Source organism: Saccostrea echinata, unplaced genomic scaffold, assembly GCF_033153115.1.
Source record: "Saccostrea echinata isolate AGI-Se365-2 ecotype Australia unplaced genomic scaffold, CSIRO_AGI_Sech_v1 ptg000046l, whole genome shotgun sequence".
NCBI lineage: Eukaryota > Metazoa > Mollusca > Bivalvia > Ostreida > Ostreidae > Saccostrea > Saccostrea echinata.
Window position 1 is genome coordinate 9044918 of NW_026889795.1, and position 12986 is coordinate 9057903.

The 12986-nt window shown below is 32.2% G+C and overlaps 1 protein-coding gene across 1 annotated transcript in view; it reads right to left on the reverse strand.

The window, feature by feature from the left end:
- LOC133201888 (uncharacterized) overlaps positions 1-7407 on the reverse strand; it is a 33769-nt gene extending 26362 nt beyond the window's left edge. The window contains exons 1-2 of the mRNA XM_061337681.1: positions 6906-7407; positions 4750-4847 (exon numbers count right to left, since the gene is read on the reverse strand). Of these exons, the coding sequence (XP_061193665.1) occupies positions 4750-4847; positions 6906-7311 (504 nt within the window). The 5' untranslated portion in view covers positions 7312-7407. The remainder of the gene's footprint in view (positions 1-4749; positions 4848-6905) is intronic.
- Positions 7408-12986: the final 5579 nt, after the last annotated feature.

Below are 12986 nucleotides of genomic sequence, written 5' to 3' on the forward strand. Positions count from 1 at the left end.
TATATATAAGTTTAAGTGTTGGTATATGGGGATTGAGGTGGGAGAAGTTATTCAGAATTAAAGGTTTTCTAAACATTAAAAAGATTGTTAATCAGAATGTTCTTTCCCTTTATAAATTACGGGATACACAATATATTTACTTCCATAAAGTGAATCTGTAAAAATATATATGTTTATCATATTTAATATATAGAGTTGCTTATCATTTACTATCGAAAAAACAGCAGGTCCCCTTTTTTAGAACATCGAATTTTACTTTTCGCATAAAAACGTAAAAACGTACTTTACACAGTTCGTATTTTATATTCTTAAAGTGAAAGACATTTTTGAAAATAGGTGATGCATGTGTCTGGTTTCAATTTATATTTTATGCAGCCAACATTTACTTGAGGAATTGATAAAGTTTAAAGGGTATTGTTTTTATTCGATTTTCATCCGACCATAAGTTTTCAAAATATTCTTGACTATCGTCTCCATCATTTAGACGCATGCCTTTTTCACACATATCGAAGCGGTTTGATGATCAAGACTCATTTCCATTGTTTACTTTATTTATTTCCCGGGCGACAATTGATGGTTACATCAATGTTTTCTTGTTATTTCTGTGGAAGGTTTCAATAGGATTGTCAAAACCTGTTACGAGAACATTCAAGGACAAAATCATGTGTGGAAACATCACAGAATAGATGACTAGACTTTTTTTTAAATTATTCGTTCTTTGTTGATTCTGTTCCATTATTTTGCAGGAATCACTTTGATAGGATGCGACTAACAACTCAACGAAGTTACAAGACAGATTTTATGAAAAATTAGTATATACAGAAAAAACGAAATTTAAAATATATGACTTTGTGTCTGTTGCCATGGCAATAGTGACAAATTTGAGAATTTAAAAGGACTTTAGCACAACTACATGTGGTGATTATCATTTCTATAAAGTTTCAGGAAGTTTGTCCAGGCCATTTTGGAGAAACTTGCAGGACAGAATCACTAGCAATTTAACACCAAAACGATCACGTGACATCAAGTTTTCTTCAATTAATCGTATTTTTCGTCCATCCTTTTCCAATTTTTTTTGGCCTATATTTGACAGGAGGCAAGGAATACTTTTCTAAAGTTTCAAAAATATTTCATTAAATGCAGCGGAGAAAGATGAAATTAAAAAAAATACCACTTTTTATCAGTTTCCATGGCAACAGTGGCCATTTTGAAAATTTTGAATAAAGATTCCACATCTTTAATTAGTGATCATTATGACAGTAGAGTTTCATCAAGATTGACAGAGCCATCTTTGAGAAATTGTGCGGACAGCGTTATTGGTTGAACAATAGCAATATGTCTCCCTGACTTCGTCCAGGCTGACATAATTAGAGATTCGGTGCTTTATTTTAAAATATATCCATGAGACCAATAACCCACAACATTCCCTCCCATACATGCCCGTACGAAATTTTAGTCACGTATTTTCAAAAAATATCCAGGCGTATTATAATCTTAAAATCCTGGTGAATTCTCCATTAAAATGAATACATAAAAGCAGGCGTATAAAGTGAAATACAGGCGTACAAGAGGCGTAATCCTACCGTATTTTTAGCCGAAATATGTAAATGAGTACGCCTGGAAATTCAAAATACGCCTGGAAATTTTAACAATAGAATTACGCCTAGATATCAAGCATACCCGTAAAAAAAAAATACGCCCGTAAAATAAATACACCCGTAAAATGAATACGCCTGTATAAAAAATACGCCTGCCTTAAATATTCATTTCAAATTAAATATTATCACAGCTATGGGGACTACAACCAACATAAAGATAAAAGTTTTATTTTATTAATACTTTTCAGTGTGCTTAAATGTGAATGAGAAATGACTAAAAATCAGAATCGAACATTTACTGTTTCAAATCACAGTCACATCACGTTAGATTTACATTAACTTTTCCTGTTTCACAGTATTTTAACCTACAAGATTGACATATTAGTTTTAGTCAGCAGTTGCAACATTCCAATAATCACAGTGAAATCACTTTATTGAGAATCATGCCAATTAATCCTGCCATTCTCTGTACTCCTTATTTAACACAAAAGATGCAATTCACAAGCAATTTTGTCATTCACATTTCTTATTATATTCTCCAATCACATTTTCCTAGAAATATTCACAAAAAGATGTTTTTCATGTTTTATAACTCCTGGCATTGAAAATACACTTTATTCCTGATGCTCTACTCAACAGCTGCAGTTCATTGGCATGCATCTATGGAAAATGCTGCAATTCTGGTCATTTGATTCTTGCAAGATTTTTTCTTCACTTAAATTCAAGTATTTATGGACTATTTCATCATTCAATAGATCGCCCAACTGATTTATCCTATGGATTATGATCTGGAAAAAGAAAAACATAAGAACATACTCAATGTCATACTGACCCATTTCAATCATGAACATCTGGCTCTGCAAATCAAGCAAATGCATCTGTCTTATTGTTTTAGGTAAAAAAATCCAATGTTATGCAATGTATTTCAAAATAAACACCTCTTCTTCACCATCTGTGCTTCGTTGCCGCTTTCTCCAATCTCTTTGTTCCTGGCATGACCTTCCTGGTGGTTTAAAATTGGCGCAAATACTTGGACGTAAATAATGCTGTTGTTTATAACCCCCTTGTTACCTAAACGGTTTTATCATTTCTGAGAGATCTAATCAGTACATTATGTAAATTTGAGGAAAAAAGAATTCTGTATTGTTAAAGAATACAATAACAAAAATTCATTTATGTTTACACAAGATGTTTTCTCTATATGAATTGTACTTTTATTTTAAAGATTAGGGTGGATAATAGAACTGCTCTAGAGAAACCGGATATAAACTGATAAGCCGTTCTTAGAAAGGTTTACAACATTACAGATAAGTCGTTCCTAAACATGCTCAACACATCTGTAAGTAATTAGCCTAATCCCAACTGGTTAGACTAGGGAAGAGAAAGTAGATGGTAATGTAATATTATCTGAATATACCATCTATATTTTGTTTTATTATAGAGACATTGATCATGCAATTACTGATTGAAAAATTATTTTTAGCATCAGCTATAGTGCTTTGTTAAAACTAAGGACTTAAATATTCATTTAATTAAATGCTATTTTTTATTAAGCCACTAAAACATTCATGAAAGGATATACTAAGTTTGTTAGAAATAAAATCATTTGAGTTATTTAGAGAAATAATATTAAACATTTTTTTTTATTTGGGAATCAATGGCACAGTAATCTAAGATTAAATTAGTATAATTTACTCAAATTAATTGCTTTAATAAATACGATGAATACAACAAAGGCAATATTGTAATGTAATCAATGTTTACATGTGGAGTAAATACTTTTTGGGGGGTTAATTTTAATACATGTATCACAAAAGCAACTCAATAGTTACATAAAGGAGAATGATTGTTGTCTAAGTAAAATTTTTATCTAGCTCTCTTAATAATAAGGACTAAGTCAGAAAATCCACCAGGATTTCCAAAAATACGCCTTTTGAAATTTTCTAAGTTTTTATTTCCCTGTGCGAAAGAGACTAAGAAAAAAATACGCCTGGATTAAGAATTTACGCCAGGAGAAAAGGAGACGTATTTCTGGCAAAAATACGTGTACGCCTGAAAATGAACCGTATTTTTAAGAATACGTCTCTTGTACGCCAGGATTTGCAAAAAGTCCAGGCGTAATACGCCTCTGAATTTCATACGGGAGTACACATATTAATTTTTTCCTCTGTGAGGCAAAACTTCATATAAAACAAGTTTATTAAATAAGTAATCAAATAAAACAAAGTATTTATTTCAATTTTCTATGGAGGAAATTTGCAATCTACTGAACAGATGCTTTCAGATTTTTTTTTTTTTTTTTTTTTTTTTGTAATATACTGGATTTGGGTTTCAATAACTAACAAAGAGAACATTATGTTTTAATAATTGATATCATGGTATATTTTTGAATACATTATTAACAAGAGATGTTTGTGAAACACTTATCCCCCTCCCCCCCCCCCACCCCCGGCAACCTCTGCAAAGAAAATGAATGGAAACTGCAAATAATTGGAATTTTTCTATTTCTAAGTGAAAGGGGCATAACCAGGGTTCGAAATTCACTATATACAACTCGCAAAATGCGAGTTAGAATTCCCAAATTGCGAGTTAAAAATTAGGTAACTCGCAAAAACTTGCGAGTTGATTTTATTTTGCATTGAAACTGTAGCAAGATTATATAATATGACAGAACACAATGCTTTTGATTTAAATCGGTAATTTAACTAAAAGTCACACCGTAGTTGTATTTTGTGTATTGTATAGTAGTTACTTTTTCCTTAAGTTACATGTATATAATTTATATAAATTTAACTTTATATGAAAATTGCGAGTAGTCTTATAAAATTGCGAGTTCACTTTCTTGGTAATCGCAATTATTTGCGAGTTGTAATTTTAGGGAGTTTCTAACCCTGATAACTCTGTCAACAATTGCTAGATCATTCCGAAAACAAAACCTGACCTAGATATTCTTATGATAAATTTGTATACCAAATTTCATTTCAGAATGTGCAACCTTTGCGAAGAAAATGAATGGAAACTGTTGGTGGACCGACAGACAGACCGACCGACTGATAGACAGCAGCAGAGCAATATGCCCTCTCTTCTTCGAAGGGGAGCATAATTAATGAATGATTTTAAGTAAAAAGACATGTTTATTTAAGAACGGTACCTCATCTGTTTTGTTCTCACTGTGTGTACCAACCAGGATCACAGGAGCCTTATCACTGCTGTATTGATGAATGGACTTCATCCAAAATTCAAGATAATCTGAATAAAAAGAAATAGATGTAAGAGTAAAGAAGTACGATTTTCTTTTACAGTAGATAGATTGCAGTAAATCGTACTTTTGGGTAAGGTGTTGATTCCTTCATTTCAAAATCTACTTTTGCAATTTCTTTCATTAATAATGCTTCTTTTTTACCAAACAGATATTTACCGGTATGTGAATAATTAGAATTTATGACTTTTTATCACATTTACTCCTTCATGCAGTTGATGTAAAAGACCCCACAGAGTTGGACAAATCTGTTTCTTATTTGGATATTTATGTAGCAATATACAATTTCACCTGCATATGGAGTTTATCTCTCCAAGTTGATTCATGTTCATATCATGTGTACGTATACGAACAATTTTTAAAATGAGGCATACTATTGACAAAGAAGTTGATGACACAAGGATATCAATAATCTCATTTCAAGTTAAAATTTTGCAGATTCTAAGGTCGATACAATGACGATACGATACGTCAGCAAGTACAATCAATTGTTAAGTTCAATGTTGACTAATAATATTCAAAGAATGATTTGGCCATTATTTTCACTCTGAATTGTCTACAGATATTTTCCTTTACCTGATCATGACAAGGATCACACGGCAGGTGACAGGGAATGCCTACTCCATGGCACCTGATCCCACCCCTGATGTTTTAGTGGTTTGCGTTTCCTCTGTTCCCAATTTATATCATTTTAATGGACTTTTAAGCTTGGTTACTGTTCGTTATCTCCATATTTCTCTGATTTTAAAATTATTAATCAATTATGATTTAATTCATTTTTGCACTAAAATAAGTCTAATTGACAAATTGACATTAATATATTGTTAATTGGGTGTAAAATTAAGGCAGGAATCAAGAGTTAGCGGGCATAGTTCTTAACATACACCTTTCTCTCTTTTCAGAGTATTTTTTGCTTAAATGATTGGGTTATGTCATACAACACAATTGTGCAATATTATCTATATAAATATTGAAAGGACTAAAAACAAAAAGAACTCTGTATACCTTATGCGTCAAGGTAGAAGATCAGGATGGATATTCATATAAAGCACTAAATTTGACAAACGACACAAATAATAAAATCAATCTATCTATCTATCTATCTAGATTAGATTAGATTAGAACTATTTATCTATCTATCTGTCTATCTAGATTAGGTTAGATTAGATTAGATTAGAGAGAAAGAGGGAGATTAAATGTTGATTGCCTTTTGTTGCCCCATCCAATTCAAAGGGGCTGTGGTGTGAAAAAAAAATGAATTTACACTACCAAAAGATGTTTCAACATAAATATGATTCATCACGGTTTTGCTGTTCTTGAGAAGAGTTGTTTTATAGATTTTTCCTACATATTTAAGTGTAAAACCTTGATTCTCTACTGTGGCCTCACCCTACTCCGAGGACCATGGTTTTGACAATTTAGGATCTACACTACCTCAAGAAGCTTCCACATAAGTTTTAGCTTTTCTGATACTGTGGTTCTTCAGTAGAAATTTCTAAAGATTTTTCCTTTATATTTCAATGTGAAAGTTTGATTTTCTATTGTGGCCTTTCCCTACGGGTGCATGATTTTTACAATTTTGAATCTACACTACCCAGGAAAGCTTCCATATAAGTTTCAGCTTTTCTGGCCATCTTCTTGAGAAGAAGATTTTTTAATTACCACACTCAATTTTTGCCTTTTCTTAATTGTCTCTCCTTGGAAAGGTGCTTGTCCCTTCGATTGGACAATTTAGTATCCCCTTTACCCAAGGAATACTTTGTGCCATATTTGGTTCAAATGTCCTTAGTGGTTCTTCAGAAGAAATTGAAAGTGTGAAAAGTTTACAGATAGATGGACAGACAGACAGAGAGACAGCTAGACAGACGGATGGACAGACAGAGGACTGAAAACAAGTGATCAGAATAGGTCACTTGGGCTTTCAGGTCAAGTGAGCTAAAAAGCTAAGATACAGAAAGACGTACGGACTGACATGAGTGCCATGCAATAATAAGTTGTCTTAGGATGGGATATAATTATAATTATACTTGTCATAATTAAAATATTACCTCTATTTGTCCATCCCCTGTAAATGGAGCCTTCCTGACAACATACTTCTTCTCCAACTTTATCATCAAACTTCTTCTCCATATTGAGCACCAGAATAAAGAATGCCCGGGGACTCAGAAAAATCTGGTGTGAGGCATAATAGGCACACTGTCCCGCAAAGTCAGTCATAGTAATTTTTTTATCTGGATCTTCTGAAATGTTTTTTACCTCTATCTGCAAATTTCCAGAAATTTCCGAACTATAAGGAATATCTTTGCTTTCCTTTCTTACTTCCACTACATTTTCTGTTGATGTGGCCCCTTGTGGTTCATAGGATGAGGTAGTTTTAATGTTGGTATCATCATGTGATATTCCTCCAATGTTTGATGCTTCAAACTTATTGTCCTCATCATCAACCGGTTCCATCTTTTCCTGCGTTTCCCCAACATCAGCTGCACTCTCTGAATGATACTCAGGAATACTCTGATTTAGGTTTTTTTTATCAAGTCTAAGTTTAAAGTGATGTTGGCTTGAAGATTTAACTGCAAATGGAAATGAATGCCATTTGTTTAACCCCTTCTCTTTTTGTTTTCCCTGTACTTTAAGCAAATAGATTTTTATTCGCTTGTAAATAAGTCTGCAGCTAAAAACATGCATAAATTTTTCTTTAATTTCCACAAAAACAGACCTTTTTATACCCGCACTTTCTAAAGAAAGTTCGGGTATATTGTTGTTACTCGTCTGTCTGTCCGTCTGTCCCTCCGTCCTTCTGTCACACTCTTCTTTCTCAAACTTCTCTAATATTTTATCAAGTATTCTAATCATCTTTTGGGAGATGTTTGGTGGTGTCATGTAGATGTGCAGGAGGGTTTCGGAATTTTCAATTTCAGCCTTGGGGTCAAATGGGGGTCGAAAAATGACGGTTTTTATGCAAAAAGCCCCTGGTTCCCTGAACTCCACTTACATTTTAACCAGAAGTCTAATCATCCTTTGGGAGATATTTGGTGGTGTCATGTAGATGTGCAGTAAGGTTTCGGAATTTTCATTTTCACCCTGGGGGTCAAATGGGTGTCGAAAAATGACGTTTTTTTATGCAAAAAGCCCCTGGTTCACTGAACTCCTCTTACATTTTACCCAGTAGCCTAAACTTCTTTTGGGAGATGGTTGGTGGTGTCCTATAGATGTACAGTAAGGTTTCGGAATTTTCATTTTCACCCTTGGGGTCAAATGGGTGTCGAAAAATGACGTTTTTAATGCAAAAAGCCCCTGGTTCACTGAACTCCTCTTACATTTTACCCAGTAGCCTAAACGTCTTTTGGGAGATGGTTGGTGGTGTCCTGTAGATGTACAGTAAGGTTTCGGAATTTTCATTTTCACCCTTGGGTCATATGGGGGTCTAAAAACGTTTCTCATACAACTAGAAATATGTCCATAGTAATGCAACATGAAAATTTGTATTAGTGTATGAAATTTGATGAGAATATCTTGAATAGTTTCTTTAACATTGAAATTTAAAAAGTTGGATATAGATGATAAACTCTCACCAAATTATGTATGAGTGCATAAGCTTACATAAATATATCTAAAATGGTTTCTTAAAAATTAAGCAAAATGCAAATTTAAGAAAAGTGAGGTCAAGGTCATAGGAAAGTTAAAAGTCAAACATTTCTGATGCAGTTGAATAGTTCTCACAAATATGTATCATCATATTAAGTTTGATAAAAATATTTTGAATGGTTTATTTAAAACTGAGCTAAACACAAATTTAAAATAAATGAAGTAAAGGTCATAGGAAAGTTCACGGGCAAAAAATATTGATGCAGTTGAATAGCTTACATCAGTATGTATCAGCATATGAATTTTGACACAAATTTAAGAAAAGTGGGGTCAGGGTCAGAGGAAAGGTCAAGGTAAAAAAATATTGATACAGTTGAATAGCTCTCATTAGTATGTATCAGCACATGAAGTTAGATTAAAATATCTTGAATGATTTCATTAAAACTGAGCTAAACACCAATTTAAGAAAAGTGAAGTCAAGGTCAAAGGAAAGGTCAAGGTCATAAAATGTTGATGCAGTTACATAGCTCTCATCAATATCTATCAGCATATGAAGTTTGATAAAAATATCTTCGATAGTTTCTTTGAAACTGAGCTTTGAACAGAGCTAAATGCAAAGCGTGACTGAAAGACAGACAGAAGGATGAAAGGACGGAAGACGGACATGAGAAACACTATATCCACCGGCCATATTCATATATAAAAACAAGGTAAAAAATGTTGTTTGCATGCACCCTTTCTCCATACTACCTCTTCATGTTCCAAGATTGAAGTTTTAATGTCAAAAGGTTCTTAAGTTATGGTTTGGAGGTGTTTTTCTCAATTTTACCTTGAATAAAGAAAGGAGTCAAGGGACTTCCGGTGTGGCTGCGCAAATGGCGTGAAGTGAGAAGGAGCAGAGGGTCGTTTTTTCTGTTTTCCTAAGTGAACATTAATATTTGATACGAGGCATTGCAGATAGTTTTCTTAATTACGTAGAAGTTCATAGAGGAGCTTGTATTTATTATTATTTTTTCTATGAGAGAACTACGGTTCACTATCTTATTTAGGTGGCTAAGTTAAATTAAAAAGACCCAATGCGATGTAATACATGAATTTTCTTGATTTGTTTTGTTACCATACAGGAAGTATTTTTCATTTTTGATATATGTGTGAAAGAATGGAGAGTATGCAACATGCATATTTTTTTGCCTTTATTCAACTGTGTAGTGTAATCTATGACTAAGTTAAAAATTACTTCTGTAAACTGCAGAGGTTTACATGATTCTATGAAAAGAAAGGATGTCCTAAACTATTTAAGAAATTTTAAATCATCTATTTATTGTTTACAAGACACCCACTGTACAGAATTAGAGAAAAATTCAGTTTATGCCCAATGGGGTAATGACATACTCATCAGCTCAGGAAAATCAGATGCAAGAGGGACTTTAACCCTTTTTAATAACACAAATGAAATAAAAATTTCTAAAGTTTATAGTGATAATGAGGGGAATTTCATTATATCAAATATAATGGTGGATAACAAGTACTCAATCACTTTGGTTAATTTATATGGTCACAATAAAGATAATCCTAAATTTTATGCAGAAATAAGTGATAAAATGGATGATTTTTTTGATACTGACTTTATAATTATGTGTGGAGACTGGAATGTAGTACAAGATTACCAGTTAGACTGTTACAATTATGTTAGAGAAAACAATCCCAAAAATAAACTTGAAATTGAAAAATTAAAATCAAAATTCAATTTAGTAGATCCTTGGAGAATCAAAAACCCAGATGCTAAAAAATATACATGGAGTAGGAAGAACCCAGTAAAACAGGCTAGACTTGACTTTTTTTTAGTATCAGAGGAACTCTTATCAATTATAAATGATGTTCACATGATGCCAGGCTATAGGACTGATCACTCTATCATAGAATTAGATATTACTATTAATGAATTTAAACGTGGAAAGGGATTCTGGCGTTTTAACAATTCCTTATTGAGAAACAAAGAATTTGTGACAAATGTTAAAAAAATTATAAGGGAAACGGATAATGAATATCGTATTGATGAATCAATGTTAGGAATACCAGATAATCTTTTTCTTGATGTTCTATTAATGAAAATAAGGGATATGGCAATACAATTATCTGCAAATTTGACCCGAGAAAGGAGGGATCACAAAGCAAAGATTGGAAATCAACTTAGAATTTTACATGATATGTATAATAATTACCCTTTGTCAATTTATCTAGATATGATAAGTGACCTTGAGACAGAATTAGAGGAAATTAGAAAATATGAATTGAAGGGGCTATTGTTAAGAAGTCATTGTAAATGGATAGAAGATGGGGAGAAACCTACAAAATATTTTTGTGCCTTAGAAAAAAGAAATTATGTCAATAAAAATATTAGCAATTTAATCAATAATGATGGTAAATATGTAAATAAGCAAGCAGATATCTTAGAAGAAGTAAGGAACTTTTACAAAAAATTATATGAAAACAAAGATCAGGAGCTTGATGATGTAAATCTTGAAGACTTATTCCAAAACTTTGAGGTTCCTAAAATAAATAATGATATGAAAAACATTTTAAATGCTGAAATTACAAAACAAGAAATACTTCAAGCTCTTAAAAATTTTAAGAACGACAAAACACCTGGAACTGACGGTTTTACAGCAGAATTTTTCAAGTTTTTTTGGACAGATATTAATTCATATATTCTCAAATCCTTTAATTACAGCTATGAAGTAGGTCAATTATCCTATACTCAGATGCTTGGAATTATTTCTATTCTACCAAAAGGCAATAAGCCAAGGGAACAATTAAAAAATTGGCGACCAATTACATTATTGAACATTACATATAAACTCTTATCTAGTGTCTTAGCAAATCGAATGAAACCAATTCTGTCAAAAGTAATACATGAAAATCAAAAAGGGTTTCTTGCTGGTAGATATATTGGTGAAAACTCAAGGTTATTATATGACATCATACATTATTGTAAAGAGAATGATCATTCAGGTCTTGTTTTATTGATTGACTTTGAGAAAGCATTTGACTCTATTTCTTGGAGATTTATTTTTAAAGTACTCAGATTTTTTAATTTTGGTGAGAATTTTTTAAAATGGATAAAGATTTTGTTTAGAGAACCTAAGTTATGTGTTATTCAAAATGGTATTTTTTCTGAATTTTTCCAAATGGGACGAGGTTGTAGGCAAGGTGACCCAATTTCACCTTACTTGTTCCTACTATGTGCAGAAATAATGGGAATTATGATTAGAAATAATAAATTAATAAAGGGCATTGTTATTGAAGATAAAGAATATAAACTACTACAATATGCTGATGATACAGTTTTATTAATGGATGGTTCAGAAGACTCAATTAGATCACCCGTACGAAATTTTAGTCACGTATTTTCAAAAAATATCCAGGCGTATTATAATCTTAAAATCCTGGTGGATTCTCCATTAAAATGAATACATAAAAGCAGGCGTATAAAGTGAAATACGGGCGTACAAGAGGCGTAATCCTACCGTATTTTTAGCCGAAATATGTAAATGAGTACGCCTGGAAATTCAAAATACGCCTGGAAATTTTAACAATAGAATTACACCTAGATTTCAAACATACCCGTAAAAAAAAATACGCCCGTAAAATAAATACGCCTGTATAAAAAATACGCCTGCCTTAAATATTCATTTCAAATTAAATATTATCACAGCTATGGGGACTACAACCAACATAAATATAAAAGTACAAAGTACTTTAGTACATAGATTACTAGGAGTCTAAGTGCATATAAACACATACAAAAAAGATCAGACAAATTAAGCTTACAATCATACACAATTTTTATTTTATTAATACTTAATCATACTGAGAAATGATTAAAAATCAGAATCGAACATTTACTGTTTCAAATCACAGTCACATCACATGTTAGATTTACATTAACTTTTCCTGTTTCACAGTATTTTAACCTACAAGATTGACATATTAGTTTAGTCAGCAGTTGCAACATTCCAATAATCACAGTGAAATCACTTTATTGAGAATCATGCCGATTAATCCTGCCATTCTCTGTACTCCTTATTTGGCACAAAAGATGCAATTCACAAGCAGTTTTGTCATTCACATTTCTTATTATATTCTCCAATCACATTTTCCTAGAAATATTCACAAAAAGATGTTTTTCATGTTTTATAACTCCTGGCATTGAAAAAACACTTCATTCCTGATGCTACACTCAACAGCTGCAGTTCATTGGCATGCATCTATGGAAAATGTGCAATTCTGGTCATTTGACTCTCGCAAGATCTTTTCTTCACTCAAATTCAAGTATTTATGGACTATTTCATCATTCAATTGATCGCTCAACTCAGATTTATCCTATGGATTATGATCTGGAAAAAGAAAAACATAAGAACATACTCAATGTCATACTGACCCATTTCAATCATGAACATCTGGCTCTGCAAATCAAGCAAATGCATCTGTCTTATTTTTTTAGGTAAAAAAAATCTAATGTTATGCAATGCATTTCAAAATAA